Raw genomic sequence first — 20,346 nt, 5'->3', positions numbered from 1 at the left:
GCTGCTATATTCACTTACCTGGGGTGGCGCGGAGTTGAGTTCCCTTTAACTCCATGGAACTTATTTCCTCAGGGTGGTGTATAGGATCGCGCTGTTAAAGAAGATGCTGCTATCACGGGTCGGGTGGTAGTGGGAAGGCTGCGTCTTAAAGGTCGACCTAAAATAGGGCTGCCGAAACAAAACATCCTCGACAATAAGCCGAAGGCGTATGCCGAATTTGTCTGTGGGTGTGGCCAAAATAAAAGCGTCCTCTGGTGCTTTACAGTCCAAAACACTTTTATTGCAGCGTGAGTTTTTGCTACAGAGGTTCATGCATTAGGCTTCAACTCTATACACGTATACCTGGAAATGGACACATAGAGTGGTCATGTATAGGATTGCACTGTTTGCCTTTTAAGATATCATGGGGGTTGTCTTGGTGTTTAACAAAATAAACCAATTTCTCTGGTGCAACAGCTGTTTTTTGTTTTTTTTAACAGATAACATTTCTCTTTCCTGGACCCCGTCTTGATGGTGGTGCTTTGGTAACCCGAGGTGCCTTGCTCCTGCATTTGCGTTCCTTCCCAGCATCTACACGGGAAGGAACACAAGGGGGGAGGAACTCTGGCGAACCATCTCTACTCCCTCCCCCACCATTTATTTTTATTATCTGTATCTCTATTTTAATTTTTTTTAAAGGGGGGGAGGAATGGCCCTGTTCATTGCCCCCCTTTTGAATTATTTTTTTACTTTTACAGGCAAGGGCTGCCCATGGCAACCAATCAGGGAGCACCATGGGCTCCGCTGCCAAAAAAAGTTGGGGTAAGTGACCGACGTTTTTGGAGCAGAGTTTCCAGGGTTTGCCCCCGGATGGCTTCGCAATGGCAGCTGCATCATGTAGATGACGTGCCGCTACTGCGAAGCCACCCTGGAGCAAACCCTTTGTGTAGACAAGCTCCTGGTAGACTTTCTTCAGGTACAATGCTTCTTCCAATAAAGTAATTTAATGTAATGGTAGCTTACAAAATGGGACATAATGGTGCCAGTGTACACAGGTAAAAAGATAAAATTAAGGTTCAAGATGGTGGCCCAATCTTTTGCTGCTCTGAACTGTGGGCACAGTAATCATTTGGAGACTGGCTTTAAGCACTATTTTCTGCTTAATAGAGGGAGGAATAGTGAGGGGATGCAACAAAGACTGCAGTCAAGAAGGGAAGCTGTGAGAAAATCGGGTCTCAGAGGCCAAGACGTTGACAGCCTTTTTGACTGTGCAGATGAAGCTGAGGATGCCACAATGGTGCTGTCAAAGCTTTAGATGGGAAAACAACAACAGGGAGTCAGTATAGACTGTTAGCAACCATGATCTTCTCAATATATCTAGCAATTAAAACATGATTTAATGGAAAGCTGGACTGTAGCTTTTAAAACGCTAGAAGGGATAATAAAATAATTAGACAACAGACAAGCTGAGTTGGCCATATCTGCAAATACAGCCCTGGAAATGGGGATAAAATCACAGTCCCGAAATAAGAAAACGGCAGATGCGGTGAGGGATTTCCACATTCAGCTTGAGGACCAACAAGATCACAGCAGACACCAAAATCTTAGGGTATGGGGGAACCTGGACAGAGAGTTGGGGGGGGGCATTACAACCCACAAGTCAGTTCCCTAATGTATGTCTAGTATTTGTAAGTCTATTGTGTTTAGAATGTTGACTTGAGTGGATGGAGACTGAATATCTTAGGAGGGGGGAGGAGGATATATAAGGCAATGACTGAGGTGATAAGGGTGTTTTTTTTAAAAAAAGTACTTTGGTTTGAGGGAGAATTAGAGGATCAGGATAAAGAGGTTTGTCTTTTGAGTGTAGTGTGCAGATAATCAGTTGGTGTATATTAAACAATCCTGATAATAAAGTTCAAGAGTGAAGGTGTGAGAGAAAGGAAAGCGTGTATGAGAAGAGAGAAAGGATTGGATGAGAAGTTTTGACATGGGTCTGAAAAGTTTTATTATGAAACAAAGTTTGTGAACTTTGAAATAAATTTTTATTCAGTTTGTTTTACTACCACAAAAATCCCACGTCTCCTTGGCATTTATCATCTGCAGTTATATACATATAACACCCGTTCTGACAGTAATTCACCATCAGTACATATAATTCACAGCGCATTATTTTATTCCTGAAATTATTCCTGTTTAACCCCTTTCTCCACATAGTTTGTAGAAAGGTGGTGTTTGTCCCTCACCTCAGGCTCATAAAGTGGTGGCACTTAGCTTGAGCAGGGAGTGTCCGCTGACAGGCCTGTTGTAAAGAGTTTGTGTGTCGTGGCAGGGGTAGACATGATCAAGTTCATAGCACCCTGGCTTACTGGTCTAAACTTAGGAACCCAGACCTCAGGAGAGGACATAGAGAGGGTGCATAGATCCTTAGGGTGGGCAAACAATGATGGCAATCCCCCCGAGGGACAGTATTGTATGCTTTGAATGCTAGAGGAAGAAACAGTAAGTGTACAATGCTTTGCACAATCTCCATACTGTCAAATATGAGGGCGTAGATGTTCATACCTATCAGGATTTATGCCCAGAAACCTTAGCACATCATAAGTGTTTTAAACCTTTCATGGATGTTCTTGTATGGCCAACATTCATTACTGGTAGGGCTTCCCCTTCAAATTAGTGGTTCAGCATGATGGTAATTTCTACACAGCCTCATCTGGAACCCAGGCAATTGCCTTATTGAAAAGCCTGAATTTGTATACTGCAGACTTTGCTACAGATGACATCCCCACGGGCTCATCTGGTCATTCCCCATATTGGTCAACTGCTCAAGGGCGCAATAGAAGGGGTGGAATTCAACATCATCCAACAAGGGCAGATCGCTCTCCAGACCGCAGTCGCTCCCTCCACCCAAACATGCTCACTGATTTGAATGGCTTACAAGGGAGGCTTGGCTTTCACCCAATCTCCTGCATTGAAAAGCCTGCATTTGGATATTCCAGACTTTGCTACATATGACACTATGTGTGATTTTCGGGTTCTGCCAAATCAAGAGTAGCCATAATTGTGGCTCATCAATGTCCATTTCAGATTTTGGACATGTGCTGTGATTCTCAAGGCCGTTACGTTTTCATTTTGGGGTCCTTGGGTTCTGAGCAATTCACAATTGGATCTATCTACCCCCCTAATGTTAATCAGTGCCCATTCCTTCATGATATGTTTTCTGTCCTAGACACTTTTAAAAGGGGTCAGGTAATCCTTCGAGGTGATTTTAAAACTGTACACAATGATGAGATGGATCACTTTAAGACTAAGTGTGGCTGACCCCAATCTCTGGCTTTTCTCACTCATAGACTTTCTTCAGGAACAGGGCTTGTGTGATATTTGGAGAGTTCTACATCCATGGAACAGAGACTTTTCCTGTTTCTCTGCAAGGCATCGCTCCTACTCCTGCATCAATCTCCTCCTCTTGCCTGAGCCCTTAAAGGACAGAGTGACTACAGCTGACATAGGCCTTTTCTACACCATCCATTTTTCGAGGGATCATCCCTGTGTGTCCAAATGATGCACAGGGGATCCTGGGAGCAGGGATCACTGAGACCTCGGTTATCCCGGTTTTACCTGCAGTCCTGAGGACCACAGTCAGTGTGGGCACCCATCCCAGCTTCTCCCCTCTTCCCCGCGAGTAGTAGGGGTCATCAGAGGGAAGGAGCCAGGATAGGAGGAGGCCAGGGCTCTCAGGGGTAGGGTAGGGAGCAGGATCGGGGCTCTTTTTTTACCTTAATTTTTGCTGGAGCGCAAGTGCGCTCCAGCTCTTTTTCTTTAAACATTGCGCAGCCCATGTGAACTGAGGGCAATGCTCCCGGAAGCAGGTAAGTCCAGGATCACCCCCTCTCCTTCCCTCTACACTCGTAAGTGTAGAAAGGGCCACAGGCAACATCACAATATCAGATCATGCCCCAATTTGGATTGACTTGGCACTTTTAGAAGATCGCCCCAACTCTTTGTTGCCTAAACTGTCTTTTCTATTTCATACATTTCCAGTAGAGATTTCTGGAAATGAGTTCAAACGTTGGCAACAAGTTCTAGCCACGTTCAACAGAGGGGGCAAACATATTTGTGTCAATCAAGTGACACTATTCCAGCTAACTAAATTAGGGAGGTTTGGTGTCCCAAATCTTAGGCTGTATCACAATGCGTTTCAAATGCAGCAACTACTCAAAATCATTAGAAATGAGACTGCAATCCCATGGGTGTCAATTGAAAGCACCCCCAGTATCCCTACGATTAGAATCCCATTTCTTCCATCACTGAGGAGACGCATACAATTGAAAACCCCTTTTTGAAAGCAAATTCAGAGGTCTGAGTGAAATGGTTTCTACCAACCCCTTACCCCCTAACCCCATTTTTAGACCACCCCCAATTCAGAGATCAATTAAAGTATAGACAATTTGTAGGGAAGGGTTACCCCCACCCCCATATTCACAATCTCTTTGTACATGGAAAAGTCGTATCTATGCAACAATTAGAGGCAAAATTGAGCCCACTTCCTTGTACCTGACTTCAAAAAATGCAAATTGTCTCTTTTGTAAATGTTCTATATTGACTGCATAACATTCCACATTCTCTTGCTATATTTGAGAAAGCTTGCCTGACTTTTTTAGAAAGGTTAGAGGGGAAATATGATTTTCACCGGGAATTCCCTCACCGGGAATTGACAAGATTAAATTATTCCAAGTTTAAAAATGGTGTGTGTGTGTGTGTGTGTAAATCTCAGATCTTCTCCATATAGAACTGGAGAATGAACATACTATGGTTTGACAAAAGAATTCAAAAATTACAATACATTTTGATAGTTATTCTGTTGCCAATGGGTGTTTTCAAATGGACAGCTCATATAGCCCTACCAATAGACCAATAGACCCTACCAATCTAGCTATTCTGACTTTGGGCTCCATCACACCAGTGATTTATAACACACTTCCCATGCCTGGTATGCAGTTTTGCAGCCCGATACCCACATGTCATCACGTCCTGCACTCATTTCAGCTCTTATCCTCCATGTTTCTTTCTTTCTTTCTTTTTTTTTTTTGGAGCACAGAAAATATGGATTATTTTCCCTCCCTGTGAAATAAATGCACTCCTCCCTCCTGTGTATTTCTGTGGTTGTGTTCTATTGACCATCCCATTCTTTGTTGGGGGAGTGTGTGTCTAAGGGCGGTCTCGCTAAAACAAGAGGAGGGCGGTGGGATTCTCCACTCAACCGTGAAGGGGGAGGGAGAAAGCTCCCTCTCTATGTAGTTACTCCTGAGTAGGCATGACCAGGGGTACATATTCACCTTAAAAGAAATGTGGAAAATGTACCCTACTTGCCCAAAGCTCCCTCATTTTTAAAGATGAAAAGATCAAAATTGGCACAGTGATAGCTCTTAAGTAGAGTTTTCAGCATACCAAGTTTGAATGAGATTGGTCCATCCCTTGATATGTTAGGATTTTAAAAATTCCCCCCAACCCTTTTCCTGGAAGTCCGCAAGTGTGAAGGATCGATCCTTTGATCATGCTAAGCTGTGCATTTCCAAGTTTATAAAATAGCGATCTGCCGGCTCCCTCACTCAAGAGCAAATCAGTGTGGTATAGTGGCTAAAGTGTTGGACTGGAAGTTGGGAGATCTGGGCTCTAGTTCCACTCAGCCATGGAAGCTCACTTTGGGCCAGTCACAGACTCTCAGCCCAACCTACCTCACAAGGTTGTTGTTGTGAGGATAAAATGGAGAGGAGGAGGAGGATTATGTATGCCGCCTTGGGGTCCTTGGAGGAAAAAAGGCGGGATATAAATGCAATAAAAAAAATTAAAAATCCCATTGATTTCAACTGCATTTACATTCAATTCATACTAAAATCCCATGCATGCTTACTTTTGAGTAAATTCCATTTTAGTAAGTCTGTCTCTGTTCAATGGGGTTTACTCAAAGATAAGCATGCATGGGATTTTAGTATGAATTGGATGTAAATGCAGTTGAAATCAGTGGGATTTACATAACCCTGCAACCCTCTCCAGTTCATGCTCTAAAGCCTCCAGGCAGGGTGAGGGGAACAGACGTAGCCTAGGCAACAGGGAATAGAGCGACAGAATTTTCCCAAAGTGAGTTCAGTAACAAGAGAAGCTACTTCCTAGGAAAAATCAGTGAAAGACCAGGAGTGCCCCATGTTGATTCCTAGGGAAGGCAAGGTGTCCAACTACCACCAACCAATGAACTGTAGAGGGAAGTACAAAAGTGATCTGAGAGTGCATCTTAATGGAACAACAGCGATATGCTGATGCACAGGAGGTGTAAAGATGAATGAAATGTAAAAGGGCAAAGGTGTAAGTGCTCAGGCTTTCACATGATATGGAAACAAAGGTGGATAATTCGAGGGCAAACCAAGGCAAACATGTAGGTATGATGGAGCTCTTTCTCTCCGTAACAGATTTTTTTATGGTTAAAAATAAAATAAAATGAAGAAGTGGTAGGAAACTACCAATTACAAATGGGAGATGACAATGGCTGGGCCCTATGACAGAAGTCTGTGTTTGAGGCAAGGTAATTGCATAATAAATGGATCATCTTGAACTGCCCTATATTATCTTTGTGATACCTTATTTGGCATGTGACATTCACGGTTGTATCTGCTGATATAGATAAATTATATCAGCAGATACAACTGTATAATGAATTCCAGAATCAGTGCATTTGATATAAGAGGAGTGAACTATACATGGATAAATGCACAACTGAACAATCACTAATTGTAATGGAAAGCAAAGCTAAAACCTGTTCCACAGTTTATTCCTTTCTATAACTAAGGAAGCTTTGGAAACGATAACTAGGGAAGCCATGCAAACTATCCTGACATTTTCTTCTGAAGATTAAAGTTTCTAAAATTCCAACTAATTATACATGGCAATGCCAGATAATTTGAAATGCAAAAAGAGGGGAGAAGGGTGGACCTCAAATATATTTAATATAATAGGTTTATACTTGGTAGTCTATTATATTTATTTGAGTGGGCATGTGTATATCATAGCATTATAAAGTTAACAGCAGACAATACTCTGCTTTAGTGGCACCTTCTCAATCTAGGTTTCCATCTTTCTTATTGGTTGCTTTGCCAAACTGTTTATTAATGGACACAAAGGGAAAAAAAGAGACTGAGAGACTGTCCTATTTGTAACTCTTATTCTATCCTCTGTTTCTTCTTCCTCCTACTAACATAGTAGTGCATGATGTACTGAGAGTTTACTCCAGCCTGACCCGAGGATTCTGGGTAAAATCATTCACCTTGATCAAGCCGTCTGGCCCGATGCTGTGTAAAGAACACAAAAAGAGAGATTTGCTCAATCAGCAATACTTGTTCTATATGAAATAAACATTCTAAACTTCTATTTCTCACACACAACTGTAGCAACATTATCTGTCTTTCCAAATGTCATTCTTGGTACCAGCATCTTTAGAAACTCATGACAGAGACATAGAGCTTCTCTACATGATAATTTTGTGGTGCAATCAACATTCCTCAGGCACAGAATTTATTGGGAGCTTTACATGATGCTGTCGTTCTACCATTTCTTTCCTGAGATTTCCCCGTGCCAACTTGTTTTATTTTAAGCTGGGGAAAATGCAGTATTTCCCCCCCTTACTCATGCTATCAATCTGCAATTGCCTGCCTGTGTATCGTTGCCATATAGTTTATGTGGGCGGAACTGAGGGGTGAGAATGTTGAGTACGTTGTTTCTCCCCCCACACCTGGGTAGTTTTTTTTACAGTGAGGCTGGGCTGCTTGTTGCCCGTACTGGAAGGCTGTGTTAATCATGACAGGGTGACCAATAACCAGCTAGTGGGAGGGAAATGGGTGTGAACTGCAGAAGTAGATGAGAGAGTCAAACGTTCATATAAAGGCTTGACTTGCAACAATGCTGCTGCTCAGGAGAAGTGCTGCCTCTCCGTGGGGAAAAAAAAGAAACAGAAAGTTCAAGGATAAAACTAGCCAGCGTAAAGGGCCTGTGACTGAAAGAGGGAGCAGAAACAGTGGTACAGAAGAAAACTGCCCATATACTGGTTTTAAAAGAGCTGGATTGGGCATGGGTAGTGTAGTAATATTTGAAATTTAGACTGCAAGTCAATGAATGCCACAAGGTGGCACCAACTATATATATCCTGAACTGTGGGCTACTTAACACATGACAGTTTTTCTATACAGAGCTAAAGATGACAGAAAACGTACAACTGTGGAATTTTTGCTATCATGATCAGTACAGTAGGTTTAATTTTAAATGAGGCAGGGAGAGAAAAATTGAGAATCCCACAGAAGTGTTAGGAAACATCTCACTGGGGAAAAAATGGGATGAAGTTGAAAAGCTATGTTTGCACTTCAGCTAAAATCAGCATATGCTTAATGGTTTCCTGCTGAAATAAATGGGACAGGAGTTTCAGGGAGAGAAAACATGCACTCACACCCACATCCAAACCACAATCAGTGTGGAACAATATTTTACATTCCGAAGCATCAGAATCGAGTTTTTAGATACATGGTACATTAGAAACTAGATCTTTCTAGCCTTCCTTCATGTATGAATCTGCTTAATGTTTTTTTGTTTGTTTAATGTGCAAATCTTTTATAAACAGTCCTGTGAATGAATTGTTCCTAGGATATAGCTATATATCTTTCCCTATAGCTGTAAAAGCTACTGCATACCAACACCCTACAACAGGCTAGCAGCTATTGTGTAAACCTGGTGCCCTCAAGATGTTTTGGGTTACAACTCTATAATTCCTGAACATTAGCCATGCTGGCTGGGTTTATGGGACTTGTAGTCCAAAGCATGTGGAGAGCATCAGGTTGCCTGCCCTGGCATTAGCAGTCACACATTTTGACATTTACTTTAACTATAAGATATGTTACTTACATCTCCTGTTCAATGTAATTCAGCATTCGGCTGACATGAGATGCTGAAATTTCCCCATCCACTTCAGCAATGTAAGTGTACAGAAACTGGAAAGTACTGAACGGGATGCGCGCTTGTCCAGTGTCGTGCTCGCTGGATAAAACTTCACATATTATCTTCAGAGTTTTTGCTATAGTCTATTTTTTTAAAAAAATAATAAGAGAGAATAGGTATCATGTTTGGCAGTAATAAGACAACTAGTTATCATGTATTTCTAGAAATTCTATCAAATAGCTCAGAGCCTGGCTAAAAAGTCATAAAACAGAATAGTAAGGACCCATTTTCAGAACTCAACTATTATATGACCCTTGCAAGAATTCCTGTGTGGCAGGCTGCAGTTTTAATGGAGAAGGTCAGTATTGTGTAGTGCAGCCTTCCCCAATTTGGCACCTTCCAGATGATTTGGACTGGAACTCCCATCAGTCCCAGCCAGCATAGCCAATGGTCAGGAATGCTGGGAGTTATAGCCCCAAAGTTCTGGAGGGCAATAGGTCAGGGAAGCCTGGTGTAGTAGTTGAAGTGTCAGTAAAAGCTGGGTGAAACCCAGGCTCAGATCCTCACACAGCCATGAAGCTGAAGGACCGTCACTATGTTTTGGCCTAGCCTACCTCACATAATTGTGAGAATGAGGGAGGGGAGAAACTTGTACAAAATACAGTTCTCAGGAGAAGCTTACATGTGTATGCTAGATATTGCCTTTTTAAAATCTCTTTCATGAATGATGAAACCACATGACAAAGATGGAAGTTAATTTTAGATACCTTTAATAATCTGCTAAAAGGCACATACCAGAGTGGCTGCACTGCAGAGTTACTATGGTACTGATGATTTACGTGGGTTTAAGCACACTTTAATCTCTGTTGGATTGTGGCCAGTAATTGTGTGTGTGCATGCGCACATGCACATGCATACACACACACACACAAGCATTATACACTATATATATATATATATATATATATATATATATATATATATTATAAATCTTGGCACTGGACTGTATGTAAGAAGCCCTTCTGTAGAAGAATTGATGTCTGAGTAGCTCCATTCTGGGAAATTGCTATTCCATCTCAATACTACGATTTGTTATTGGCCTATGCTGGCAACATAGTACATTTTTAAAATCTAAAACTCTGAAAACACAAACAGTGTGATAAGAATAAACAAAACAAATAGGTAAATTGAAGAATATATTCTGACTGAAACGTTTCCCACCCACTCACCCCACAATATTATACAAATTACACCTTCTGATATCCATTCTGGTGATGCCACACTATTAAATGTATTTACATTAATAGAAAACAAGATCCATTAGTTCCATCTGCTCTTTCTTTTTTGCTCACCTGAAGTCAAAATCTTCTGTGAAATCAGAATTATCTCCACAGCAGCTAACTGTAATGTTACAAATATAAGATTATGACTTCAAGTGAGAGAAAAAAACCTGGAAAAGCAGATAAATTCTCAACAGCAGGCTGGAGGGGAGGGAGGGAAAATACAATGGATCAAGGTAATTTGCTCTGAGAAATACTTTAATTAGCCTTCATTAATATAAATAGTGGTCATATAACAGAAATTTCAACACACACTTTCACTAGACCTTTATAGAAGTAGTTATACATGTCAAAGTTGCCTTCATGACAGGCCCAAGACAGGGGTCTCTGAGGCCTCTGTCATGTTGTATGAATATTATTAGCTGGACTGTGATTAGCTGGGTTTTATGGTGAGCCAAGAAAGTGGTCCTCTATTACATGGAAAGCTATAATAGAAATAATGGTTTTACTTAATAACTCGGGTACATAATAACACTTCTATATGTTCTTAACAAATTTGGACACATGTGATCCAGTTGAATTTCTTTACAAAGGGTTTCTTACAGATTTTCTTTGCCATCATTGGCAAAAAGCCACTTTGAGCACCATTTCCTTGGTGGAAAGGTAGAGTACAAATCAATCAATCAAACAAACAAACTAACTGTTATCCAACGAATAGGAACCCTGTCAACTCTAGTGCAGGGAGTTTTGTCAAGTCCTGCCCAGAGACAGTTGCCTTCAGATGCTTTGAGCAAGGCTGCAGTTGTTGTACTTCCTGCATCATCCTCTTGCCTAGTCCAGAGTAGATTCCTGCTGCCTGCAGCAGACAAAGGAGGAGGTAGAAAAGAAGTCCTTGGAGCAGTGGGATGCAGCAGCTGCTCTAAGTAGAGCTGAATATAAATGGAAATTGCTGTTTTTAGGCAGGGACTTGGCAATTCTACTCTGGCCCATAGGTTTCCATGATGGAATGGTCTATACACCTCATCATTACAGTCACCGACAACTCCTGCTGTCTCACCTTATGCTTACAAGTCATCTATAATAACATCTAAGAAAGAAGTCCACAAAAAGAGCATATGTAACACATTAAAGGTGTGAGAAAAACATCTGTTATAAAGTTCAGCTGCAGAAGTAAAGCTGCTTTAATGAGTTTTCAAAACCCATCAACTCCAGGTTAAATCTGATGATCTTAGCAGAGGGAATTCTGGTCAACATGGTTTGTCCGAAGTGTGACCTACTTTCAAAGCAGACTCCCTCCTCCCCGCGCTCCACCTCAGAGTACATCTAAAATGATTTGGTTTCAGGTATTGAGAATTCAGAGAATAGTCTACAACAAGGTTCAGTCCTTATGACAGTCACAAGCACCTTAGCTCAAGGTAAGGTAGGGAGAAAACTCTCTAGATAGGTCACTGTAAATGGCACTGGATCACCCTTTATTGGTAGTAGCCATTTATAGCCTTATATTGACTGATCTTCTGAGAATCAGCTTTTATTAACAGAATAGTGTTTCATAACACTAACATGGAAGTGAGTTCCACAAAAATCAGTGGAGCTTACTTCAGATTAAACAGTGCTAGGACTGGGCTAGAAGAGTTAAAATAAATCAATGAGGAAACTTTCCGCAAGGTTTGCTTTGGAAATGTTTAATGAAATATTGCATTACTCCTAATGTATTTTTCACATCTCAATGAACTGTCATTACATATGTAATCACAGATTCATAGAGGAGGGAGGCCTAAATAATCATATTCTATTAGGGTGGCGTTATTTAATAATTCAAATAGCAAAAATAAACATTATTTTTACCTTTACTCTAGGTATTAGGGCAGGTCTGCAGTACTTGTGACTCAGCAAAATAGAGCAAATATGGTGTAGGGAACCCTATGATGAAGCACACTTTGGATCTATGAAGCTACCCTGTAGGGCAGAGTAGTGAATTATCTTCAGTTAAGAGGGCTTAGAAATACCTATAATGAACTGAGGACAATGCTGAATCATGAGCTCTCCAACCGGTATTAAGCGTGTATGTGTGTGTAAACTCCCTCTACATTTTAAATCTGAGACCTAGTCTACAGAAGCAGCAGATTCAAGCACTAGAATCCTGTGGTAGTAGAGTAGATTGTGCCCAATTCAGACAGCAGGTAGAAAATGCCATTTCTTAATGATTCCACTATGAATGAATGTCCACCACCTCAGAACTCTACTACCTCATTGCTATTTGATTCTGCCATATATGTATGTGTACACCAGGCCTGGTGGGAAGTCAGATTAGGCACAAGTGGGAAATGGAGACATTCTTCCTTAGTAAACCCAGGTAATATATTCATAGAACAGCTCAACAAACCTTGTTTTTGTTGTCGCTTGAGACTGCAAAAAGATGGGTAGGGAGCCTGTCCTAATATTGCCCCATTATTTGGGCATTATTAAATGGCAAAGTGGCCATGTTTGGCTTGGTGGACCACAGGTTATGCAGGGCACATCTGCATTAGGACTCATTCTGAGTCATCACCAGCAAAATTTAAAATAACTTCAAATGACACAGACATGCTAAATGTAAGCCTTGCTATTTAAGAATACTGGAAATTCAAAAAGTGATAAACTTACAACTCCAAGAGAGCTACAGGCCAGAGCTAGGAACTTGAGCCATTCAATTTCTTCAGTAAAACGCCCAACGTTCATAATACTCTCAAACAAATCTGTAGGGAGATTGAGCACCTTCCACATTTGGGCTAGTTCATCGACGTGGACTATCAGCCTCCCACCCACCTGAAAAGAAATAATATTTATTTTAAGTGGTAGGGTGGTGGTATGCTGTGGATTTTATAGACCGAGAGATAGAGAGATCTGGTCACCTTCATCAAGAATTCCACCCTTAACTTTAAAGATTCAGAGACAATAAGCATTTTCCTTACTCTATAGCAGGGGTAAGTAACACATGGCTCTCACTTGCTGCATCACCAAAATCTGACAACATGGTGTCAGGGGAGAAATCTCCTTTTAAAAGGAAACCCAGTGGTTTGCTACAACAAAATGGGTCTATTTTAAAGCAAAATAGCTTCTTTTTGCTGCTGCTGCCTCACCACCAAAATTTGGTGGCAAGCCGCTGATGTTCCTTTTAAAAGGAGCTTTTTTCCCTGTGTTGATGCACAGTGACATGGCAGCAGCAGGGCAAGTGAAAGCAGGGGAGTGGCTTCCACTGGGGTTCAAGGGTGCAATGCAGTGCACCCTTCCAATCCCTGGAAGTTGCCCATCCTCTGATCTGTGAGATACATATTATGAGATATATTTGAGAGATCACAGAACTGAGATAAAATTAAACAGATTGGGATGCTATCCATTCCTTGATTTGTTGTTCTTGGTAAGGAGGAGCATGTTGATTTCTGGGGCTGTGTTTGTTCTCACTGTGCCAAAGCAAAGAATGGGGTCAGAAATACCACAGAATGCAACACTAACAGTTTTAGAGCAAGTGCCACATTTGCATTAAGGGTTCTACTGCCTCACAGCAATGATCTCTTTTAGAATTACTCCTAAAAAGGCAGTAGTCAAGGTGAAAATATCCCTTTCTTAGTTCTGTGTTGGGGAGGGGAATGAATGCTCACTTGTGTATATCAATTCATAAATATATTTATATATTTAATAGATGTGCCTGGTATTGAGACAGCCTTAATTATGAGGTGATAAACAGCACAAACCAGGAGTGGAATGTGAACTCAAGAAGGCAGTCTCTACAGATGATACAAGGTCATGCGATTGCTATCAATCTACATGATCAAGTCTAGTACAATGTGCCACAAGCACAAAACAAGAACTAGAAATATGTGCGGAGTCAGTATTGTAAGTACATCTTATACATCAAGTAAAAAAAGCATATAACATCTATATAAGTAGAATATTATCAAAGAGTTCAGGATTTCCAAAATGGGTGAGATTTTCTTGCCAGTTTTTGGAAGACAGATTAGAAAAACCTTACCCATTTTACAGATTGAATGCACAAGTGAAATTTAATTTTCTGAATATTTCCATTGTTTTCTGTTAATCTAACACAAGTAAGAGGTTGAATACAGAGATACTGAGAATACAACTAGTTAGGCTGGGCTTACCCTTTAAAATAACTAGGTAGCCACCACTCCAGAATTCCACCCCAGCACAAACCCAACATAGTGTTGTTGTTGTTTTTAAAAACTGACTAGATGGCATTCAAATTGGTCTTACTAGTTCTTTTCCCAGAAGCCAGCATATACTTCTCCTCTTTCTCTTCTGTACTGATAGCCTTCACCCTCAGAAAAATGCTGAGGGTGGTGGATGTTCTTGTTAAGAGAGCTGAACTAAGGATTATTCCTCCTGGTGCTTCTTGTGTTGGAAACTTGGAGGGTGGCAACAAGAGAGATGGCCTTTTTAGTGGTGGCCCCCCCAGTTATGGAATAATCTTCCTGACAAGGCTCGCCTGGCGCCAACATTGTTATCTTTTTGGCCCAGGTTAAGACCTTTCTCTTCTCCCAGGCAGTTAATAACATGGGCTGAGTTTGTTTGTTTTCTAACTGACCCCAGAATAGCTGTTTTTACAAGGATGCTGTTGTTTTTCTGCTTCTTAGCTTTTTAAATTTTGTATATTTGTTTTTAATGTTTACTGTTTTAACTTTTGTAAAACGTCCAGAGAGCTTTGGCTATGGGGTGGTATATAAATGCAATAAATAAATAAATAAACAAATAAATATAAATAAATCCCCTACGTGGCTATACCAGAGTTGTCATTTTTAATTATGAATTGTCCAAGGTAATATAGGATCTTTCCCTTTACTTCTGTGTAATGAGAAGGAATTGGCTTTACCAAGAGCATATTTTTGGGCAGGGGAAAAAGTTGTCTTGGGACCTCCTGGAAACTGTGCTGCTGGAGGCAAACACTGCAAATGGCAATGAAGTTTAGGGGGGAAAAACTTCAATTGGTGCCATTGGAAGGATTGTTCTCATCTTAACTGCAATGCAAGAGAGAAGGGAGTTCTAGGTGGGTTGCAGTTTGGGGAGAAAAGGTTAGCCCTCCCCGTGCACTGTGACCCCTCCACTCACAACTGGGAAAAGAGCTTCCATCATTGCCAAAATGACAGGCTCTACCCGCTCTGCTGCCATCAAGCCTGTTCAAGCAAGCCTTTAGAAAGTATGTTTAGAATTGCACAACCATAAGCCTGAGAGGCAGAATTTCTGAAAAATGTGTGATTGCGGTACAGGGCTTTTGCATTTATATTGCCGTTTTTCCTTTGTAGGATGCGCAATCTGTAGAAAGCTTGTTGTTCTTCACATAAGATGTGTCCCTGGTAAGAAAATGGGGTAGACTGCAAATGGTGTTCTAAATGTATGTGCCAGAATTCCATGTAGGACAGAGGATAGGAATTTTGAAATAATGGTTTGCTTGAGACCGCTTGGGAATATATTATGCCAGTAATACTGGATATGTCTGCGTTTGGGAATATAATCACACACTCACACGCACACTATTCTGTGAGTGGATATTTGTGAGTACCAAAATGAATCTCAGGAGAATGTAGGAGTGGTGTCCTGAACACAGGGGAGGATGCCTTAGGTTTGCAAGGCAATCATTTCTGAAAATACCTGTAGGCCTGAGATCCAGCAGGGGGAAAGGGCTACTCCTATGTGCTGAACACATGCTGCCTCTAAATGTTGGCAGCAGATAGTAGTGCTGCACACTATATTAAATATGTAGCATATTTTATTTGCAAGAAAGCATGGGGGCCACCAATCCAGATCAATCCAGGTTAAGCCTCCCTCTCAGCTGCTTCACACTCAATGCTCCCCTTTCTACATGCCAGCAGGGAGTTAAAAAAAGAAAAACTCCCCTGGCACCACAAACCGCTGTGTATTCCTCATTTGTTGTACAGTGTCCTTCAGGGCCGGAAACATCTTTCAGTTTCTTACAGCAACATCACATGGGGGAAAACACGTTTCCTTACCATCGCTTCTCCGCACTTCCTCCTTCTTCCCGGAGGGGAAAGAGGAAGTAAACAAAGACCACGTGGCCTATTCAGAGGTTGTTTTTATTGCATTGCTTTTCCTGCACACAGCAGGAGATCGCGACACATTCCATTTTTTTTAAAAAAAAGTTGGATTAAAAGCGGTCTATTTTGCTACAGAAAAATGACCGGGAGGAGCGGGAGGCGTGCAGGAGGTGGATGTTGTCGTCTAAAGGATGCACGCACATCTGGGGCCAGATCTACACTAAGCAGGATATAACACTTTGAAAACGTTTTGAAGACTGTATAGGGAGTGTGTCCTGGGCCTCAACAGCTGTCACTACTGTTATAAACCGTTTTAAAGCAGTAGTGTAGATCCTGCCTGGGCAATAGCGAGTGTAAGATAAAACACTTGTCTGATGAACCTCTTAGTGATAGAACCAAATTTCTAGGAGCCAGTATCAAATGTGTAGGTATCAACCCTGTGCTGAAATGAAGATAAATGAAATTCTTAAATTCCAGCATCAAGTTTTTAGGATCCTGCATGAACAATACCTGAAATTGTTCCAAAAGTGTGCCTGCATGGAGTTTCTGGAGCTCATCACATGTAGATATGTTTTGGGACAACTTAAAGCTCTTACTGCCAGTAACCATGCCCTAGGAGAACCATTTTATCCTTTTAGAATAGTGAGGAAACAGTCTAAAGCTGGGAAAACCCTAAATGGTTAGCGGTTGGGGAAAGGAGCATATGGCCCTCTGGACTGAGATCCCGAGCAAGCCAAATTTGGCCTCTGTGCATTATATTCTGCACCTCTGCTTTAAGCCATGTAGGCATGAGAAACAGGCAGTCATGATCCATGATAGGCAAGTACTTTTCTTAGTTGGAGTGAAGTACTTCTAACCTTGCCACACACCACTGCTGCTGGCATTAGTTATGACTAAAAAGAACAGGTTTCATGTTCATTCTCCAATTATAAACCCCTGTTTTTCTGATAATTGATACAAATGAATACAGGACTATCATGGACGATAGGTTCCCAAATACTCAGATAATTTAGCGTACTGTGAATACAGTTAGAGAACTGGTCTTCTGCTGTACTTACCCACGTGGTGAGGAGAACATTACCATGCTGTCTCCCCACTTTCCTTATTGTTAATAAGGGCATGATAAAATTCTCCTGCTATGGTTGGATGGTACAGATAACTAGCTCCCTATATAGCTGTATGTGCACTGTGGAAACACGTTACCACTTCCTAAGTTGTCATCTGTATTCACTTTTTAAAAATTGTTGCTTATGTATATCTGAAGGGTTGTGCAACTAGGCTCAAAGGAAATAAAATTGAAGGAATATTGAAGTCCCATGAAAATCTTTTAAATTGTCAGCAGTCGTGAAACATTTCCCCAGTCACCAACTTGCATAATTGTATTCTCTCCGTATGCACCTTATCTTGCAAATAAATTAGCAGACTTAACACTAAAGGCAATTATGTGAACCATATTCAAGAATTGTATGAAACAGCAGAGTACGTATGCATTACAAACACACAAGCCTCTTATGTACTTGCCCAAAAATGGAAAGGAGATGTTTCTTACTCTCTGGTGTAAGACCTTCAAGAGCTCTGGAGTAAGCTCTGCCCAGGTTGATAAAGGCACTCGATCTGCTCGCTCTCTTATGGGAGGCAGCTCTCCCCGGGCCATGGCAGAAAAATAGCTAGGCGGAAAGACAAACAGGTGCTTGCATTTTATCAACAGCTGTTAACTATAAATATGACTGGTTAATTAGTCTGAATAATGTTTATTTTCCAAATTTATAGACTGAACATCAATGCTTGAAATAGGTCACAATAATAATAATAAAAAATCCTATATAAAACAAAAGGACATGGTCTGAAAGCACATGCTGCAGCTCTGGTTAGTGATAGGATGATTTAAAATCTTAGGGCGCAAGCCTATGCATGTTTAGACAGAAAAAAAGTTTTACAGCTCTCAGCAGCCCCCAGCCAGACTAAACATGCATAGGATTACACCCTGAATGTGCTTTATCAATGGTTGATTGCATTTGCTTTTATTATGTACGTCATCCTGAGAGTTTTAACTATATGGCAGCTCATAAATTGAACGAATAATGAATGATTAAATAAATAAATAAAATAAAAAGAGACTGCCTGGAAACTTTATGAAAGGCAGGATATGTGTGCAATATAAATATGCATGATAATATAAAAAACAATTATAGCTCAAGTAAGTCAAGCAAATAAAACTACGTCTTGAATAACAATAAAAAATTTGGAGATACAATACCGTCATCTAAAAGGTTGCAGAAGATGCGGAAAAGGCCAATAAACAAAAATGTTTTTTTTTCTGAAACATTGTTTTCTAGCATTTATCTTTCTCTAAAGCATGGGTGGGCAACATGTGGCCCATGAGCTGCACGCAGGTCCCCTGGCCTCTAGCATGGCCCCTGCCATGCTGCTAAGATTCATCAATGTGACGGCAGCAAAAACACTGGTTTACTGCCAAATTTCAGCAGCAAACCACAACAGAAGCTGAAAAGGGTAAATTTAGCTTGAAAACAAGCTAAATGTCCCCCTTTTCAGTCTCTGTTGTTTCCGAATTTTGGTGGCAAACTGCTGATCTTTTTTTGCCATCACTGAATTTCAACAGCATGGCAGCAACCATGTGACATACAAGTCCGGGGTGGGGAAATTGACCTCCACACCTTTCAAAGTTACCCACCGCTGCTCTTAAGGCTAAATCTAACTATATTCATCTAACATATCTTCAAAAGTTGTTCACTAAATATGTGGGAGGGGGGTGAGGGGAGGAGAAGAATACCCACTGGCCCTGACTCCAATCTCTATGCATTCAGCAAAAGGTGAAGGTTTGAATGGAGCTCAATGTGGGTACAACTGTATACTCAAATAGACTTTATATACAGAGTCAGCAACTGCAATAGCACAGAGTTTCCAATCTACAGAACAGCCTTCACACAGGGCTCCATTAACATCTGCTGAATGCATGGAGATTGTGGTTTCCTACTTGATATTAGTGTTTTTATTATTTGGCCATGACAGTTATAAAGTTTTTGTTAACATACTTAAGGTTTGTGATACACCCATTTATCTTGTGTTCTTAGAAAAAAAATACTTGTAGACATTACGTGCTGGGAAGTGAAAGCTGAGTGTCACTCTAAGGGGCTGTCTTAACGTCGTCTTTGCTCTGGGGTGGCTCCAAACCTGCGCTGTGTTGGTTATATGATGCAGCCGCCAATCTGGAGCCACCCCGGATGAAAAGTCGGTGATTGCGCTGGGGAGCGTCACCCCGCAGCAGTGATATCGTGGGGTTTGGTGGCAGAGTGGTGCCAGCTCAGTGCTGTGAAGACAGCTCCTAGGTCTGTGTTCCAATTGTTTTATGGAGATATAAGTTCTCTGGATATGATATTTACTGTTCCAGGATTTACTTTCCTCTCACTACCTAAACTTCAATCACCCAGAGTTATTTGTGAGCAACCCATTATAAAATAGTACTTGCCCCTTTCCAATGAAAGCTACTTTAATAGTAGATGTAAAATACAATTTGAAATACTTTGAAAAAGGAACAGGGGTGGGAATATACTGCAAGATACCACGAACATAGAATTTTACAAGAAAACCTATATCTGAACAATCTGTAAGTATATTGGATTTAAGTAAAAGTATTTTACAGGAAAATATTAAACTTACTCGGACGCCCATTGTATAAGATCTGGAGGCTGGGTCCGAATAGCAGCTTTTGTAAACTGCTTCAGCAAATCTGGAAGCTCTGGAGGGATGCATACTTGTTTGTCTGTCTGTGGCATAATTACTGTGCCTGTAAGAAAAACATTTTTTTTTGCAGCTCTGTCTGTTTATTTATTTATTTAATTTATATACCGCCCCATAGCCAAAGCTCTCTGGGCAGTTTACAAAGTTTATTTAATTTGTGAACTGCTCAGAGAGCTCCGGCTATTGGGCGGTATAGAAATGTAATAAATAAATAGATAAATAAAGGTTAAAACAGTGAACAGTAAAAACAAATATACAAAAGTTTAAAACCATCAAAAGCAAAAAAACAACAATATCCATTTAAAACAACT

The 20,346-nt window shown here is 40.9% G+C and overlaps 1 protein-coding gene across 1 annotated transcript; it reads right to left on the bottom strand.

The window, feature by feature from the left end:
- Window positions 1-7,249: 7,249 nt before the first annotated feature.
- On the bottom strand, window positions 7,250-20,073 carry LOC134393598 (ropporin-1). Its single transcript, XM_063118654.1, has 5 exons — window positions 19,955-20,073; window positions 17,826-17,943; window positions 12,873-13,034; window positions 8,917-9,092; window positions 7,250-7,316 (listed from the first exon to the last, which is right to left on the bottom strand). Exons 1-5 carry the CDS (start codon window positions 20,068-20,070, stop codon window positions 7,250-7,252), a joined length of 639 nt encoding a protein of 212 aa, XP_062974724.1. The 5' UTR covers window positions 20,071-20,073.
- Between the last annotated feature and the right edge of the window lie 273 nt (window positions 20,074-20,346).

This window comes from Elgaria multicarinata, chromosome 2 (genome assembly GCF_023053635.1).
Source record: "Elgaria multicarinata webbii isolate HBS135686 ecotype San Diego chromosome 2, rElgMul1.1.pri, whole genome shotgun sequence".
In the NCBI taxonomy this organism is placed as follows: Eukaryota; Metazoa; Chordata; class Lepidosauria; order Squamata; family Anguidae; genus Elgaria; species Elgaria multicarinata.
This window is presented reverse-complemented; position numbering and strand designations above follow the sequence as displayed.